Raw genomic sequence first — 19,315 nt, forward strand, 5'->3', positions numbered from 1 at the left:
GAAAACTTCCTCTTTCAAAGCAAACCCAGCAATTATGCAAGAAATCATATAAGGTAACCTACAGGTCCCTCCCTTGATATGGCTTGATTTGGTAGTGAAAGCTTCAATTCGGAGAAGAAGGGGGTGTTTGTTTCTTCCTAACTTGGATAAAAGCCTGCAAAGTTTGAAGGAGAGCTTAGATTCATTAGCTCTTGGACAGTGGTTGTAAAACAGTGTTATTTTTCTTGTCAGGCTTGAACCAGGCTCACTTTCACTCTCGAAATGGCCTTCTCAGCCACACTAGATGTTGTTCCAAATCCTCCATTCAAAGCATGTTACCATAGTCTCTCTCGAGACTGAAGGATGCCTAATCTAAATCTAATGAACCAGGGGTGAGAGGCAGCTGTGCTGGAGAGAAAACCCCCACTCCCCCAATATTTTACAGAGGCATTCAGAGTCAGCCATGTTTCCTCCTGAGGAGAACACTGTCACAACTGACATCATGGCTGATGTTTTTAGGCCCCCAGCCTTGTTTGGAGAAAGGGACACATGGGGAATAACAGATCTGGGCCCTTTTTAAGGAGAAAGATGGGGTAAACGATTTTCAACATACTGCTATTTGCTATATGGTTTTATGCCAATAAAGGTTATGATGATGATGATTTTCAATAAATAAAACCCCCAATTCCCAAGCATGGGAAAATAATTCTGAAATGGAAGGCAAGGGGGAAAGACTGAGATTCCAGGAACATTATATGGATCTGTTCAAGTAATCTGAATCAATGGACAGCTGTACCCCCTCTGAAACAGAATCAAATCCAATGTGTGGATAAGCCATGTTAATCATCAGATAAGTTTATCAAGACATGGCCCCCTTTTATTCAGTATGCAAATGCCCTTGTATTGATATTTTGTAGGGATTTTTCTAGTTCTTGTGATCAGTCAAGAGATTTGTAACCATATCAGATGCTGTGTTGCTAAGAATGAAATGATGCACTTTAATTGCTTTTTAATAAAATATTTTTTAAAAAAGTTTTAAAAATCAAAATGTAGTCACAGGAAACTGATTGCCATATGGATTTGCTGTGAAATCATACACCAGAGAGTGATTTATTGTTTTTCCTTCCCATGACAAGAAACACAATCTTTCTTACTGTTTTTGGTCAAAACCTCCTTTTTATTTATTTTACTGTTGACTGAAAGATAATTGAATGAGCAAATAAAAGCTACACGCTCACAAAAGATACAAGTATTTTGCTTTAATGTTTAATACAGTAACTGAACGAGCAGGCCCCTCTTCACAGTAAACAAATATATAATTTACTTATTTATAAATTAACATGGTGGGTGAAGGGTTCTGTTGTATTTAGACAATACAGGCATGATTCTGGCATCAAAAGTTGACGACTCACATAGCACGAAGTTGCCCCCATGAAGCAATGAATAAAGAAGTTATTCGTTAATTCATGGGCGGTTATTATAAAAATATCCCTGCTCTCTGCTGCCGCCCCCCCCCCACTGTCATGCTGCCGCTATCCCCCTCCACCCCGACATCCCCTTCCTATTTAAAAACAACAACCCCATTCTGCCTACCAGCTGCTGATCAGGTGATTGGTAGCTTGTAGGCAGAATGTTTTCTTTTTCTTTTAGTAATACGAAGGATGAATAAAAACAGGTAAAATGCGTCCGTTCGTATTCATGGGGGTCTCTGGAACCCACGAATATGAAGGGATGAATATTTAATGAATCGGATATTTTCATCGAAAAAGCCAATCCGTTTTTATATTCGTCCCCATCTCTACTTGCAATCTTTCTTATCCTTGTCAGAACAGGCTATCTTTACACTTTGAGACAGCCAGGTTGGAATCTCTAGCCTTTGTGAAAGGTCTTCCCGTTAGAATGAGAAAAGGGCTGAAACCCTGTTTGTGTCAGGGCACGTGTACATTGGACCTTTGGGTGTGGGCTGGTGTGGTCTAAATATGGTTGCTTGATGGGGGTGGGGGAAGCGATATGCCATCTGGTTTGATCCTCATGTCCAAATGGCATATCAACTTGAAGCAACACCTCCCCCAACCTCTTCTGCTGTCAAATGTCACGTGAACACTTTCCCTTTCAATTAAATGTTGAGGGGGGAAAGAGGGGAAAAGGAGTTTAACAAAAAAAAAGGGGGGGGGGAATCAGCATCATAAAACTGTGAAGAAGCTCCTCCTCCACTGCATAAGGAAGCCAGAAAGAAGGTGTTGAGAAGGAGCCAGTGAGCAAGGAAGCCCCCTCTCACCTTCTGCATCAGGAAAGGAGCAGGGAAAAAAGGAGGGCAAGCAGGAGAGAGAGAGGAGGGGGGAAAGCACTCAGGCAGAAGGAATCAGGTGGATTCCCCCTTCCTCCTGATTGCTGCGTGTGCCTGTGTGTGCATCTGTGCATGTGCATGCTGAATGAGGTGATGCACAAAGTGGGAAGGTGAGCAACAGCCATCAGAGGAAGATACTGAGAGGAAGCATTGCATTGCTCAAGACCTCACTGAGCCATCGAATTGGAAATGAAATTATTATTTTTGCCTGTCCTGGACCACAGCTGATGCAGTCAATCACTGAATTTTTTTTTTTACTTTGTGTATAGTGCCAATCAAGAAAGTGTCTGCACCCATGGTTTCACTCAGCACTTCACAAAAGACAAAGAAAATATATTAAAATTTAATCTATGTGATCCAGTGCAACAATGATGGTCTAGCAGACTTTTAAAAAAATACTTTGCCTTGCCCTCCACAGAAGAGCAGGGGAAGTGTTTAATTTGCTAGTATCCTGAAGTGACTTGGTTATTAAACCACTGCACAAAACCAGAAATTAACAGCAGAAGAAGCTTTGGAAGGTTTGACAGCTGCAAGGCTCATTTTTAGTCCATTCTCTGTGACTGCACATGCTGGGAACAGATTAAACCAGAATGCACCAACCTATACAAAAAAAGTAGAAGCCCCTACCAGGGGATCAAAAATGTGTGGGTAGGTACGCTCTAGCAATTATGTCATGAGATCACTGCAAAATAGAGCAAACCAATTCACCCCACATGCCCCAAATAGCAAGACAAAATGCCATCTGAACAGGCCCTAAATTCTGCAGAACAAGGCTGATGATGCCATCATCTGCAGCCAATTTTTGGAAACAAAACTTTTCCTCCACCCATCCTATGAACCCTATGGGTCGAAGTAATTACTTGCACTATTGGGAACCTAGAGGTTGTAAAAAATATAGAATTCTTTGCTAGGGAGTTGCAGGGTACTTACCTGACACTCCCTAGCAGAGAGAGGTACAATTATATGCATAGATAGTATAATTATTATCCTTCTTAACTTCAATCAGGCATGAAGGCCAAAAGGTTTACAAACACTGCAATCAGATGGCAATTTAGCTCACTGTTTGGAGCGCCTACAGCATGGTCTGGTTTGATCTATTTTCCATCAAGCAGGTGATGTGCAGGGGACCACAAGCCTGACCCGGCTGTGTGCCAAATCTGGACCTTTTTTGGTTCAGCTATGGAGCTGCTTCTTGTTTTGGACTTGGACTGCAGCTCACATGTAGACAGAAATATTGCTTTAAGGGTCACTTTAAAGATTTCACCTAGCAAAGCAGGCCCTAGCTAGAAGGGCACCATTGGATTCTGCCCCAAAGTTTACCGTACACAACTTTTTTTTTCTTTCTCCTTTCATGCTTGAGATCTACCTTTTATTAGGTACCACTGCTTCACTCTCTTCTGTTTTTAACAACATTAAATAAATGTCTCCATGCTAGATGTATACTGGTCATCTTTACAATGGTTTTTAAAAAGGGAATAACTGTGCTAGGCACACTGTATTGTTGCCATGGAGACAAGCAATTCTTACTTTCCTCTTTTTACTTCCCACAATTCCCAAACTGAGAAACATTTTTTTAAAAAAAACTTGCTCACCTTTATAACATGCATAGTAAAGAGGTGGAGAGGGGAGAAAACAACATATGCCTATTTTATTTCATAAAAAGTGTGGCCTCACGTCAATTCTGACAGATGGCAACCCTTTTCCGAATTTTCTAGGTAGAGAGTACTTGGAAGTGGTTTACCATTCCTTTCTTCTGGGGCCATCCTGAGGGACCGAGCAGCTTGGCTGGCTCTTCTCCTGACAGGCACAGTGAAGAACTGAACTCCCATGTTCTGGCTCCACAGCCAGACATCTAAATCACTGAGCTGTCCAGCTATCTTCATTTTATTTAGTAAGCCTTAAATGTAATGCATTTTCTTGCACCATGGTGGTATCTGAAGCAGAGTGAAACAATTACTAAACCCACAATGCTTTCAATCATAAAAAGCAGTTAAATATTTAAAAACATAATAAAACTCTGCTTAGCTTAGCTCAGAAACAGATAAAAAGTAGCAAGACTCTTAGCAACAATATCAGTTTCTTGGACCAATCAGCAAAACCAGAACTCTTTCGCCAGAACTCTGTTGCCTGACGTGACCTGAGAATGGCAACCATATAGGCAGTAAGAACTGTTTGCAGACCCATCCACCGTGTGCCTCGTCTCCTTCTGGCTCCACAACTTACTACGGGCCAGGCTTCCTATTGGCATCCAAGGACATACACAAAGCACTTCCACAAGTGCCATCACACACAGAGAAAAAAAAATCAATAGGATTTGGATCTTGGTCATCATTATCAGTGACATTATCAAAGCAAAGTGTCCTGCTTAAATACCTCCCCATAGCACTTCAAGTACTCTCTGGGCAGTTTACAAAGTTTATTATGCAGGTTACACATTGCACACGCACACACACAGCAAGCTGGGCCCTCATTTTACTGACCTCGGAAGGTTAGAAGGCTGAGTCAACCCTGAGCCTGCTACCTGGGATTGAACTCCGGGTCGTGAGCACAGTTTTGGCTGCAGTACAGCAGTTTAACCACTGTGTCATGAGGCTCTTCAGATATGATACTCTACTGAATTAGCAATTGTGTGAATGTTTTTAAAGAGAGTATTCACTGGTGATGGTAGTGATGATAAGTACCAAGAATGTCATGAAGTAATTTATGGTTTCGTCTTGCCACAAAGGTACCTGTGGCAGCCTCTCTTCCAGACCAAACAGCAGTCATGGGTGCTAGGTGGGAAGGAGTCCAACTTAGCTTAGAACAAAGGGCCTTCTCTTTGGAGTCCACATATTGGATGCCATAACGGGCAAGGCTACATTGTGTGGTTCTTAACCTTTGTTACTCGGATGCTTTTGAACTGCAACTCCCAGAAACCCCAGTCAGGACAGCTGGTGGTGAAGGCTTCTGGGAGTTGCAGTCCAAAACTTCTGAGTAACCCAAGGTTAAGAACCAGTAGTGTAAAGGATATTTTTACACCTTGGCATATGATAATTGCAGCGTTCACTTAATTACTCAAATGCCTGGAGGTGCTATCAAAGAACAGTTGTTACAGTTATTGCAGTAAGCATATTTGTCTAGAGAAAGAGGCTTGGGAGAGGGGTTCAAATCCTCCACCAGTCACAAAACTTACAGTCCCACTCATTGCTTCCTGCCAACTTACCTCAAGGGGTTTGGAAAGGATAAAACTAACTTTACCGCCTTATGCAAGTAAGGCAAAGAAAGGCAAAGTATATAATTTCCAAAAATGATTTTAAAAATCCAAAATCAGTTTGTTTGCTCTAATTTAAATCAGAGGTGCATAACTTTAGAATGTTAAGAAACATTTTTGCCTTTCCCCAGACATGCATGCCCCAACTTTTGAAGAAAATTCCACAAAATGCCAAATTGTGGTCCCTTCCTCCCAAAGTCTTGGGGAGGTTTTTTGCCTCTTCAGTGTAATCCTCTCAGGGTCTATTTTAGACCAGAAAACCCTTTAAAAAAAGAAACAAACAAACAAAAAAAGACTTTGCCAGTCAGTTTTGCTTTATTTCAGAATACCCTCCTTAAATGAAGGCCACCAGAACGATTAACATTTAATAAGAAACTACACCCCAATTCTTCTGAGAGTACAATTTGCCATTTTGGAATTATATTGGGGGTTGTGTTCTAGGGCACCAGCACGCCACCTTTTGTCCTCTCCATTTCAAATAGATCAGTGGTTCCCAATCTTGGGTTCCCAGACGTTCTTGGACTACAACTCCCGGAAATTCTTTCCAGCACTGCTAGCGGTGAAGGCTTCTGGGAATTGTAGTCCAAGACCATCTGGGGGGTCAAGGTTGGGAACCACTGAAAGAGATTATTCTAATCATACTAAAGCCTTATGGTGCAGTGATTAAACTTTAGTATGGCAGCCAAAACTCTGCTCATGACCCAGGTTCAATCCCAGGTAGTTGGCTCAAGGTTGACTCAGCCTCCCATCTTTCTGAGGTTAGTAAATAGAACATCCAGTATGTGTGCAATGTGTAGCCTGCATAATTAAATTGTAAACCACCTAGAGAATGAGTAAAGTGCTATGGGTTTGGTATATAAGCAGCATACTTTGTTTTGTGATTCTCACTCCATTTAAGGCAAGATTCTAAAATGTATCCTAAACATACATATCCGGGAGTAAGTCCCAGTGTATTCCGTGTACCTAGTACTTCAGACTCTTAAAGGATAAATGTTATTTAAAAGAAGTAACAACAGAATTTCATTTTATTGGTGCAATTACTTTGTCCCTTTCTAGAAATTCCATCAACCACTCCATGCCTATCTTTTAAGTGGTACCATGAATGACTGAAGACGTGCAGACGGCCAACCTACTTTTACAGGACTCTTTTCTCAGAGGCATGTCATATTTTAATCAACAGAGCTTATTCCTCAATAGGCATATTCATGAACTGCAGCATTAACAGTATTTCTCTCTACTTACTTCTCCATGATAAATACCTGACAATTATACTACATAGTGCAGCCTCATAACTATAGAATAAATTCACTTGAATTGCAGACTGTTTTGTAAGCCAGCTCTATTTTGAAACTATATTATTGCTAGACTACTATGCTCTAATGCTTCTTCCCTCCATTGACTCTAATATAGTTTTGTTTCTGCAAAACTATAAATCCAAAGTGTGAGAAAGCAGACATATTATTTTGAAGACTGTAGTGAACATTTACCTCCTTTAGTTTCTTTTTCCCCTGCCGAAAATGGTGCAGAAAGAGGAAACACTTTGAAAATCCCTAGGATTGTAATTTTTTAAAAGCCAATTTAATTCTGCCTCTTTTCCTTTCATTTCCTACTTTACAGCAATATGTGTTTCTGATTATGCCTTGTTCCTTTTTCCAATAGTGCTTGCTCAAATATCGATCACCAGGGATATGCATGGTGAAAACTTTTGCTTTTGTTTCACTTTGCCTCTTTTGTTTTTTTAAAAATTTTGTTCAGCACAAAAGAACAACTTATTTAAGGTCATTTCCTTTCATTTTCTTCACATTCATGGGTTCTGGTGCTAGTCCAAAAAGTACCCATAAACTACTCCAAAAAAGTAGAAGCAAGCAACAAGGAATCAATCTATTACCAAAGAAGGGAACAGTACAAATAACACAGCAAATATCATACAAAACTGTCCCTCCAAAATTCACCAAAATTTACACCCATAATAGAATAAATATGTGGTAAATTAACCAAATAGCACATTTTATAACTCAAAGAAACAGGGAAGTGAATACTCCACAGATAGGATGCCATAACAAAGGACAGCCTGAATGCTGAGAACACAAATGGCAGCAGTCAAGAGAGTCTACAGGATGCCCTCTTGTGCTCACTACCATTCACAAAATGCCATCAAAAAAGGGAGAATCCCAGAAGCTGACTTTTTAAAATCAGTTAACCACTTCTAACACAAAAACAAAGCAATTGCTGTGCATGTTTTTTGAAAAGAGTGAATGGCAGTGAGCACAAAAGAGCACTCTCTGCTACATCTGTATTAAATTTGGTACCAATCCAAAGTCCAGTTTCAAATTTATAATGTTTTGTTTGAGCTGCCCCCATTTTTAGAATTCCTTTGTACAATGTTGATTTGCTCTGCTGCACAATATCAACTGCACTCTGATGCAATGTTAATGTTATTAAGTCATTATGTTATCCATTACTTATGAGCAGTGTAAAAATGGGGAATGAACAATCAGGGATTATATAAGAATCAGAATCATAGAATAATGAAGTAGGAATGGGCCCATAAGGTCATCGAGTCAAACCCCCTGCTTAATATAGGGCTCTTCTATTTGTGCAAAAGTATGTACATTCTTCAAACATTGTAGTATGTGGAAAAAGAAACAAAACAAAACAGAGATGTATACAGAGATTTCTACAATGCAAGGGGGCACAAACACTTTCTTGCACACAAGGATGATAAAACAGAGAACCAGTAAAGGCTATGCACTCTTGGATATGGGGAAAAGATTCCATAGGGACGGACTATATGTAGCCCTCCAGGAGCTGCTGGACCTCAGCTCCCAATAGCTACAGCAAAAATAAGTGAATATGGGAGTGGTCTAGCGACACCTTGAGGGCCACATTTTTCTCATTCCTAGGATGCCCCAATTCATCTTTTAGGGTTATGGATATCCTGCTTCAGTGCTTCACAACCTGATGGAGCTAAAGTAATAAAATTAAAATGAGTTGTTAATCGCAACACATTGAAGAAATAGGAGTTTTTAAGTCTCATCGCGTCTATGGCTTAAATCCAACTTTTTGTCCCAGTTTGAATGGGCCCACTGAAACAAAACAACGTAAGTGTTGACTTAGGAGGCTGCCATTGATTCACTGGTTTTACTCTGGCTGGGGCAAGAAATTGGATTCAAGTCAATGCACCTAGTCTATTTCGCATTATAACTGGATTCATGCCCAATTCATCTAGTCTAGTGGGGTCTAAAAAACTGATTTATCTTGTATGCTCTTATGAAGCCTGATTCCAAAACAAATTATAAATCAAGGAGTTTTCTCCTGCCTTTTCTTCTTAGAGTGGTTCTCTAATTTCAAAGATGCTCCAAGATAACAAGAATATAAGCACTCCTTCTCTAGACAGGATGTAACTGAGGAATCATCTATCATTAAACACATGTCCATCAGTCAATACAACATAATTCATCCAGCTTTCCACATAGCTCTTGTGTGATACCCTCTGATTACAGATGACATACTTATGAAATTAGTATAATGAAATTATAATGATAAACAATGGATGGTCCGTTAAAAGACTATGATTCTGGCTTTCCTCTCTATGTTCATGAAGATAAAAAAAATAAAAATGTGAACATAACTGTTAGTTAATTAGAGTTGAAAATAAATGTGCATTTTACAATTCAAAATTCTAGTTATTAGTCACGTTCAGAGCAAGTGCTTTGAAGTTTTCATCTTTGTGTGTTCAAAATGCATCTTTTGCCTAATTGTGTTTCTCAGCAGGATGGATGAAAGACATGATTAAATGAGCAAAACAACAATTCCAATGCCAATTTGTTCAGTCATGGTTTACACTTCCAGGAATTGTTATTGTGAAGTGCGAAATATTGAAGAAGGAACACAAAGTCATTGCTAATGGACACTGCATTGTATTCGAAGTACAAAAGGTGAGATAAGCAAACTAATTAAACGGAATAGCTAACTTCACACAGAATTACCTCTTTTAAATGTCTTAATGGGGTTAAAGTTTAAGAAAATGAAATGTGATTATTTCATGTAATAAGAGGTAGACAAATATTTTCCTATTCCTGGTATTTTGTCAAAGAGAAAAAATAAAATACAATGCCAGCAGGCAAAGGAAATGGAGATATATTTTTCTTATAAAACTGAATAGAGGTTTAGATACTCTTATGTGAATTTAACTTTGTGTGCATTGGGAGTCATGATATGTTACTCGAAAATGTCTCTATGCATTGTTAATAAGGATATTCTTGGAAGACTAATTGATAATACTGACTTGGACTTGCTGCTAGATCTCTAGGGTTGGTGCTTTGGGGATTTCATTAATATTTATCTAAATCCTTTCATTTATCAAAACTGAGAAGCTCATTGATTTGAATCTTCCTTTGTCAGAGCTGATTAATGCAGGTTTTGTACAGATTTAGTAGAGAATCTCATTCAGCAAACACGGTGGAAGCTAAGATTGCCAGTGAATTATCTAGGTACTTACTTCTTCTAAAGCTTTTCTTTTACCACTCTGTCCCTGGTGGGGAATTTAAGTAACTAGAAAACTTAACTACATGGCCTAATAGCAACCTAATTCCAAGCCTGCTCCAATTCATCTTCTGTTTTTCAGAGAAAAAGATGAATATTTTGAGCTTTACATTCTTCCTGTTATCAAGAAAAGGGGAACTGACTGACTCAAAAGCTTGCTGCATTTAAATATTGGCTAGAATCCTATAGCTGATTTATGTTCATAAGTGAATTTATATTAAGTCTTAGGGCAAATTGTGGCTTATTAATGAGTTGCTGGTTGTATCCCTGTGCATGGGTCTAATTGTGTGTAGAGTGTTCACCCAGAAATGCAACCACCGCCTTGTTAACGTGTTGCAATTTGCTACTGAGTCTCATGCAGTTACCATTAATAATAATAATAATCAATTCTCCAGTTTATGAATGTGGGATATTCTGTTTCTGTACTTATGATTTAAAAAGCCAGGAAATGATCCGATATTGCTACACAATATTGTGCCTTTATTGCTAGCAGGTAAAAAATGCCAAGCTTTTCATAGCAGAGGGCAGTTTGAATGTTGACTACATTAATGGCAGCAGTCCAGATGGTCTACAGGATCCCTCTCCTCTTTTGGACTTAATGAAATGGTGAAGCAAAGGTGTATGTAGGTGCAACACATATGATGAAGAAACCAGCTAAGGCATGATGTTGCCATGCCTGCTCCATAGCAGTTATGTTCCTGTTTCCAAACCCTTCTCTTGAGTTAGGTAAGCTGAAGGAGAAAAGAAATATTAGATCAAAAGCTCTAAAGACATGTTGTGTACATGTTTTCTAAAATATGTCTCTTTGCCTACTTAAATAAAAAACGAGGGAAAGGTTGGAGTTAGCAAAGAGTGTCACTGGAAACCACTCCACCTCCTTCCTACGAGTAGGCTGCTCACTAAGGAACAGAGCATTTTTTAGAGACCTGACTTTAACTTTCCAGAGGGCTTTGAGATTAATAGAAATAGCAGGAGAATATATAATTTCACCAATGAACCTCAATTGGTTAGCCAAATAATAGTTTCTTATATTTGGTAAACCTATACCACCTTTTTTGTTGTTTAATTTGGTGGGAAATGGAATCATCAGAATTACAAGGAAATATAGAAAAATATCTATTTGGTAAAGGCAAGAAAGATAAAATAAGTGAAATTAATAATCCTTTTTTAAATACATTGTTAAATATATGGTATAAGTATAAAAAGAATTTATGTTCATTATACTCTCCACTTGGATTAGTGACAGAAATAGAACATTTTCCTACCAATATGAAAGTGTATGTGGATTTATTTAAAGAAAAAAAGTGATTAGATTGAAAGACTGGTTGTATAAAATGAGATCGATAGATCAAATGAAACAAATATTTCAAAACAAGAGTATTTCGTGGTTGAATTATATACAACTAGAAAGATGGACTAAGGAATGGGTAAATAAATATAATAAAGGTAGAGAACATACAAAATATGAACAATTTCTATTCTCATATGAGGACATTCAGATGACTGACTAAGTAAAAGGTACAGTGAGTAAAATCTATTCACTTCTTAATTTAGAGGAAGAAGAAAGTGAGAAAGAGGGATTGAAAATAGTGTGGGAACAAGACATTGGAAAAAATAAACGAAGAAGAATGGAAGAAGATATGGAAAATGAGAGTTTTAAGATTTATGTCGGTAAGAATAAAGGAAAAATTTTTTAAACTCAGTTTAAGATGGTATTTAACACCGGTAAAATTAAACAAAATTAATAGTAATAATCCGAATGTCTGTTGGAAATGTGAGAAAGAAGTTGGTACATACTTTCATATGTGGTAGGAATGTGAAAAAGTACAAAGATTTTGGAAACAAATCTTCAAAGAATTAAGCTATATGTGTGGAAAAGATATAGAATGTAAGGCTGAGATTGCTCTGTTATCAATATATGAGAACGTGGAATATGACAAAATGACTAAAGAACTGATAACTAATCTAATAATAGCAGCTAGATTGATTATTGCCAGGCAATGGAAATTAAAGATTGAATTACAAATTGAAGAATGGTATAAAGAAAGATGGAATATAGCAATAAATGATAAATTAACTTGTAATTTAAAGATTAAGAAAGGAGAGTTGAAAAAGAACAATTTTTTATGTAATATGGGGCAAATTTTTGGAATATGTGCTAATAAGGGGGAAAGGGAAAGCTCCAAATCAAGAGTCTATACAGGTATGGAGAAGAGGACAATAGAAGAAGAAGAAGAAGAAGAAGAAGAAGAAGAAGAAGAAGAAGAAGAAGAAGAAGAAGAAGAAGAAGAAGAAGAAGAAGAAGAAGAAGAAGAAGAAGAAGAAGAACAAGAACAAGAACAAGAACAAGAACAAGAACAAGAACAAGAACAAGAAGAAGAAAAAGATGGCAAGAGGTCCCGTACATGGTGGTGGGGAACACAGTTATTGTATTTGAGTTTATATGTTTTATGTATATGATTCTGTTTTTGTTATAGTTTTAGAAATAAAAAAAAATATTTTTTTAAAAAAAGGAAATAGCAGGAGAATCGAAAGGAATCACCAGAAAGTTATACTGCAACTGCTTCAGCCAGCATTTGCCTCCTAAGGCGACTGTATCACTCTGCTGAATGATAGGGCCAGCACAGTTCATTGTTACCACCAGTACTAGATACAGAAAGCACCAGAAATACCATAGATCAAATACCATTTATTTTAGCCATTAAAAGTCTGGCTTTGCTATCATGTAACATTTAAGTGTAATGTTACTCTTCAGTTCTTATGATCCGTCTCCCTGTTGCTTCAGTCCTCAGAGCTAGTGAGTTTGTTTCCAATCTTTACAGCTGAGCAAGACAGAAACATCCCCTTAAAATATTTAATGAAACCAGGAGACCTCACAAAATAGTATGAGCACCAGCAACTGGGAGTTAAAATCACAGTGTCAACTCTTACAGAGCATGTGTTGAAATTACAAGCAGTGGCGATGTTATTTCTTGACCAATAGCATTTCTGAAATACCAGCAACATTGCACGAGGGATACATTGAAAGGCAGAGCCTTCCCTCTGAATTGGCTCATTGACTTTCCTGTTAATTCTATTTCCCCCACAGGTCCTGCTAGTAAATGTGCTGGCTTTCTTCATATCATATACAGTAGAGCTTCATCCAAACAGAAGATCAAAAGAGAAAGCAACAGAGGTAGCCAACAGGGTATCTTTATGAAATTTCAGTTGTTAGCCTGCTGTCAAATTGCATTTCTGTCATGTGTCTCTTAAAAACAACAATAAAATGAATAGCTTATTCAAGTGATGGCAGAGCGCTATCTAATGTGTTCAGATCCACTGAGCGAGTGCATGCCTGGCTAGGCTTCCTCCAGCATTAGAGGCATGATGATGCTCTCCTGGCACTCATTTTGTTTACTGCAAACTGGGAAGACTGAAGTTGAATTGATGATGCTATAAGCTTGGCCACTGGGGAGAGAGCTGCTCAAGAGACGACTCCTTCGCTTTACTTTGTGTGGCCTTCAGGTAGACTCAGTGCAGATCACTCCCGGGGGAAAGAAGGCCAACACTGTAGAGAAAGCTGCTAATTCTCCTATAGTGGTGGGAAAAGGAGTTCTTTGTGCTGGAGGAGAAGCACAAACAGCTGGCTGCTTCTTTTTGATGCCTCTTGGCCCATCCATCTACATGCTGCCTTCCACTCTATTTGGAGTTGTCTATCATGGAAGACAAGTGAGAGGGAAAGCAGCCAAGAGGATGGTCTTTTCCAACAACCGTGTTTCAAGTCATACCAGATGCTGAAACATAACCATGTAAGTAAGACAACACAATTATCAACGAGGGGGCAGTGAACAGAAGCTGTAAGAGAGGTCACCATCTCCTACTTTTCCTGTTGTGGTTGTTACAACTAACTGAGAACAGCCATTTGAAAATGGCTGTGTGTGTGTGTGTGTGTGTGTGTGTGTGTGTGTGTGTGTGAGAGAGAGAGAGAGAGAGAGAGAGAGAGAGAGAAGTTAAGTCTTCCTGTGAGGACATGGAAGAAGGCATTCTTGATCGCCACTCAGCACTTCCTCAGGCACTTTCTTCCTGAGATCTTGCTAAGGCTTAGGCGGCACTAGTGTACATCGGCAGTTTCAAATGTATGGTCATTTGAAACTGCAAATGCTCACATTTCATCCCCTTTTAAACTTTCAGCTCTCTTCTCCGCTTCCTTTGCCTTCTCATGAACTGAAATATCATTTAGAAAAAATTAGACTTGGTGCATTAACATTAATATTATTATAATAAATACAGATATACTGCTCCTGAAAATGAATAATAATGGGAAAACTCTCGAAGTCCCCATGTATGGGACTTTTCAGAACAGAACACCTTTCCACTAGGACCCCTCAGGTCGCTATAACACCCACACAGTACTTTCCCATAGTGGTTCTAACATTGGTAACATCTAATGAATGTCTCTTCCATATTAACCAGAAAGTGACGTAAGTGCTGTTTCCCATTCAGTGGTCCGGTCATCTTGAAAACTACATCAGCATCTGTTTACATGGCCAGGACAGGTGAAGATCAGATCACAAATTAAGCAAAAGCATATTTGTTCTTTTTACAACATCAGACTTGCAAACAAAGCTGTACTGTCTCCTAACTGCTATCACCTAAAACAAAAGCAAGCTAATTTACCAAATGCAGACTGAGGCAAGCTTACGCTAGAATAAATAGGTTTGAGAATGCACTTCTGAGGGTTCACTGCTTCCAGATATGAATCAGTATTCAATCTAGTAAAGTCCTGAGATTCAAATGCCCTCTTTAGATTGTTTCATGAAGCGTCCCTTAAAGTAGGCTTTGGCTCTGTATGAATTCTACTTATATATAGGATTCGATCATAGCTGTAACCTTGCAAACTATTAGTACAGGTAATTTAATTGAAATATTGTTTTTGTGTCCTTAAGCCTATGTTACAAAACAATAATAATGATAACAGCAACACTCATAGTGAAAGCCAAATGGAACAGGCCATAGATAAAATGTTGCTTTCTCTCAGCCTGACTTCCATCACATGGGCATTGTGAGGATCAAATGGGTAGAAAAAGAGCGATGGACACTGCTTAGAGCTCATTGGAAAGAAGGCAAGATGTAAACCTAACAATGAATTAAACAAATTTAGGAATCAGTGTTTGTCCTCTTCACCAAGTGGTTTGGGGTATAACAAGTGGCTTGAGACAGATCTGCAGCTTTATTTGGAAAGCATGCAAGCCCCAGGATTCTGGATGGCTACAATCTCAACAAAAATTAAACTTGGCAAATAACACTTCATGCTGAGTCCAAGTGTGAGATGTAACGAGAACAACACAGAGGGTATTGTTAATTGCCTCAGCTGGACATGTGTTGATTAATTAAGGACACTTTTGAAAGTGCTCTTCATTTTTGTGCTATGGCTGTCAAGCTGTTCAGTTATTAAGCCTGGCTGCTTCTCGGCTGGCATCCCTTTGGAATGGCCATAGGTGGGTTGTATAATCTGGAATATGAAAACAGCTGCCTCAGGTTGGGGTCACCACTGCTATTAACAACCGTGAACAGGGCAGGGAATTGAGATGCCTGTTCATTTTTACTCAGAATTTTTGCAAACAGTTCTGAGTGACAAGCGAAAGAGAGCAGCAAAGTTGAATTATGCTACCTATCACATTAGTTCAGATACTCTCCAGATGTTTACTTAGAAACAGAGGAGAACAGTTATCAACTACCACTCTGTTCAGAGGTTAAAGGTATTCACATTATGCTCATGCTTTTCTATATAAAATAAGAGATTTAAAAACCATGACTATGAAACAGGAGCTATTCCACATACTAAAATTGGAAAGCAGTTCTTGACTTAATTCTGTTATTTTTGTTTTTTTGGTTATGTACTTCTTGAAAGCTCAAAGGCAAAACATGGCTTTTTATGGTGTATTAAATCCCTTAAAATGCCTAGTAGGCATCCTTTAGTCTCGAACGGTTATGGTAATGTGCTGTGAATAGAGCACTTGGAGCAGTGTCTAGTGTGGCTGAGAAGGCCAATTTGAGAGTGACAATCCCTTCCACACTGAAAACAATTCAAATCTGTCCCCTGTCCAGCTCCCTGATTTTGCTGCTTTCAGGACTGCCTCTTTGACTTGGCATGCTGGGCAAGGGTCTCTTCAAATTGGGAGGGGCCGTTATGCACCACCTGCCTCCAGGTTGAACACTCAGATGTTAAAGTTTCCCATCTGTTGAGGTCCATTCCTAAGGCCTTCAGAACTCGCTTGCTGATATCCTTTTATTGCAACTGTGGTCTCCCTCTGGGGGAATTTCCCTGCAATATTCTCCATACAGGAGATCTTTTGGAATCCAACCATCAGCCATTCTCACTACATGCCCCAGCCAATGTAGACGTCACTGTTTCAGTAATGTATACATGATAAAAATTCCAGCTCATTCTAGGACTAATCTACAGTATGTGGAACTTTGTCCTGCCAGGTGATACCAAAAATGCATTGGAGACAACACATATGGAAGGTGTTCAGCTTCTTCTCCTGTCGTGCACAAAGGGTCCAGGGCTCACTGCAGTACAGGAGTGTACTCAAGACACAGGCTCTATAGACCTGGATCTTGGTATTTGCTGTCAGCTTCTTATGAAGTCATACTCCCTTTGTGAGTCTAGAGAACATGGTAGCTGCTTTGCCAATACATTTACCCAGCCTGACATCTAGGGAGAGAGTGTCAGAGATCATTGAGCCATTAAAATGCCATTGCCCTTATAAAAGAAAAAATACAGATGTTTCCCAGTGTAACGGATACCAGTTTTCTTTAATTCTATCTTGTCTCCAACTAAGAAAACAGACTGCATTATTTTACATAACTAAAACAAGTTTTTGTTTAATTGGGGACTGCTGGATGAAATGGACCATCTAGAACCATTTCTGTCTGGCTGCAATGGAACTAAGACAGCTTTGGCTGCCTTGATGGATGACCTATTCTGGGAACTCTACAAGGAGAGTGAGACTCTGTTGGTTCTGCTGGGCCTCTCAGCAGCTTTCTGTACCATTTACCATGTTATCCTTTTGGATTGTTTTCTTGACTGTAAACCAGTGTCTGAGGTCAGTAATGGGCTGGATGAGGGCAAACAAATTGAAGCTTAATCTTTGTGAGACAGTGGTGCTCCTGGTCAGCTCTAGGGCCATTCAGGGAACAGGGATCCATTCCATACTAGATGGGGTTACATTCCCCCTGAAAACGCAGATTCACATTATGAGTGCACTCCTTGATTCATCCCTGGGTTCGATGCCCATGTGCCAAAAGTGATTAGGAGTGCACAGTTAAAGCTGGTGTACCAACTCTGCCCATTCTTGGAAATGTCTGACTTGGCTATAAAGCAAAGTGTATGCTGCTTATATACCACCCCATAGTGCTTAAACATTTCTCTGTGTGGTTTACAATTTAATTATGCATACTACACCTTACTCTCCCACCCCAAACAAAATGGGTACTTAATTTACTGACCTTGGAAGGACAGAAGGTTGAGTCAACCTTATTTATTTTATTTATTTTATTTATTTATTTAATTTATATCCCGCCTATCTAGTCCAATGGACTACTCTAGGCGGCCAACTACCTAAGCCCAGGATCAAACTCAGATTATGAGCAGAGTCTTCACAACCTTCACTGCAGTGCAGCAGTTTAATCACTGCACCATAAGGCTCTTTATAGTGACACATGCTTTATTTATATCCTATTTATATTATTGTAATGCACTCTATGTGGGCCTGCCTTGAAACTTTGGTTTGGTTCAAAAAGCTGCACTGGAGCTGGTTACAGGAATCATAAAACTGGTCCAAGTCTGTTTCCAGTCCCAGTTCAAAGTTATGACGTATAAAGCCTTATACAGCTTAGATTCAAGCAATCTGAAAGATTGTACCTCTGAATATACTCCTTATAACCCTCCCCCAGTCTCTGAGATCTTTTTGGGGGAGCCTTCTTTTGGTCTCAGTGCCATCACTGGCACATTTGCTGAGGACTAAAGAGAGGACTTTTCTCAGTGGCCACTCCTAGTCTATGGAATTCTCCACCAAATAAACCTAAGATTGTCCCTTCCTTACAGTCCTTCCGCCAGCAGCTGGAACCCTTCCTTCTTAAATAGGTCTTTGATCTCTGAATACATTTCCAGGATTGCAGCTTTCAGGACATGCAACATATTTTTATATAGTTATATATTTGTTAAAATTTATTTTAACTAATTAAGTTTTTAATACTGTTTGGTTTGGTCATATTTTAATATTAACATCTTAATTTGTGGTGCTTTTATGAAAAGCAAAAATGAAGCTGGAAGTCATTCCCTGGGAACTCCAAGCAGTTCTGAGGGAACCCAAACTGCATTTGTGAAATATCCCAGAGCATTCTGCACATTCCTAAGTTGTCATCAGTTTTTGTCTAGAACAAACCCAGAGGTTCTCCGCAGCTAAAATGTCTGATGAGATCTGAGGGAACCCAACAGTTTCAGTATGATTAAGTTTTTCACAATCTTGTGTCTCATATTGGACAACTGCTTGTATAAAGGTGATGTATCTTTACATGAAGTGTGTGTGAGTGTGTATTTCACTTCATTAGGCTGCTTGGTAACTGTGTCACACCATTGCTGTAGATTTTAAAACACAAGGCAAGACAAGAATACTGGACTTTTACTATCAGTGACTTTTGTCTAATGGCGGTAAAGGTAAAGGTTGCCCTTGACACTTAGTCCAGTCGTGTCTGACTCTAGGGCGAGGTGCTCATTTCCGTTTCCAAGCCGTAGAGCCAGCGTTTTGTCCGAAGACAGTTTCCGTGGTCACGTGGCCAGCACGACTAGACACGGAACGCTGTTACCTTCCCACCGAGGTGGTACCTATTTTATCTACTTGTCTTTTTTACATGCTTTCAAACTGCTAGGTCGGCATGAGCTGGGACAAGCGACGGGAGCTCATTCCATTGCATGGATTCGATCTTATGACTGTTGATCTTCTGAGCCTGCAGCACAGAGGCTTCTGCGGTTTAACCCGCAGCGCCACCACATGTCTAATGGCAGTCAATGTTTAATCTTTAAGTAACATAAAAAACAAGCAACATTCACAGCTTTCCAGATACCCGTGACATATTTTAACTCCAGGCAAATACTGTCATTTCCATGATAACTAGTGGAACAATAAAGTCATATTTTATCACATGAGAAA

At 39.2% G+C, this 19,315-nt stretch overlaps 3 protein-coding genes across 5 annotated transcripts in view; 1 reads left to right on the plus strand and 2 right to left on the minus strand.

Moving 5' to 3' along the window:
• Nucleotides 1–17,516, plus strand: part of LOC144586144 (uncharacterized) — a 33,154-nt gene extending 15,638 nt beyond the window's left edge. Inside the window, exons 2-4 of one of the 3 annotated variants that reach the window (XR_013540896.1) lie at nucleotides 9,348–9,514; nucleotides 11,676–11,792; nucleotides 13,210–17,516. Coding sequence is in view for 2 of the 3 variants with exons in the window: in XM_078384008.1 (XP_078240134.1) it covers nucleotides 11,988–12,581 (594 nt within the window). In the remaining variant the exon portion in view is untranslated. Of the gene's footprint in view, nucleotides 1–9,347; nucleotides 9,515–11,675; nucleotides 13,119–13,209 lie in introns of those variants that run through there. The other 2 variants (XM_078384008.1, XM_078384010.1) reach the window with 2 other exon arrangements.
• Nucleotides 1–19,315, minus strand: part of SPON1 (spondin 1) — a 385,887-nt gene that overhangs the window by 45,613 nt on the left and 320,959 nt on the right. The gene's annotated exons all lie outside the window — the stretch shown is intronic.
• The window catches only part of LOC144586143 (uncharacterized), a 100,773-nt gene that overhangs the window by 22,913 nt on the left and 58,545 nt on the right, over nucleotides 1–19,315 (minus strand). The window lies entirely within an intron of this gene.

The sequence above is a fragment of the Pogona vitticeps genome, chromosome 1, assembly GCF_051106095.1.
Source record: "Pogona vitticeps strain Pit_001003342236 chromosome 1, PviZW2.1, whole genome shotgun sequence".
Classification (NCBI taxonomy): domain Eukaryota; kingdom Metazoa; phylum Chordata; class Lepidosauria; order Squamata; family Agamidae; genus Pogona; species Pogona vitticeps.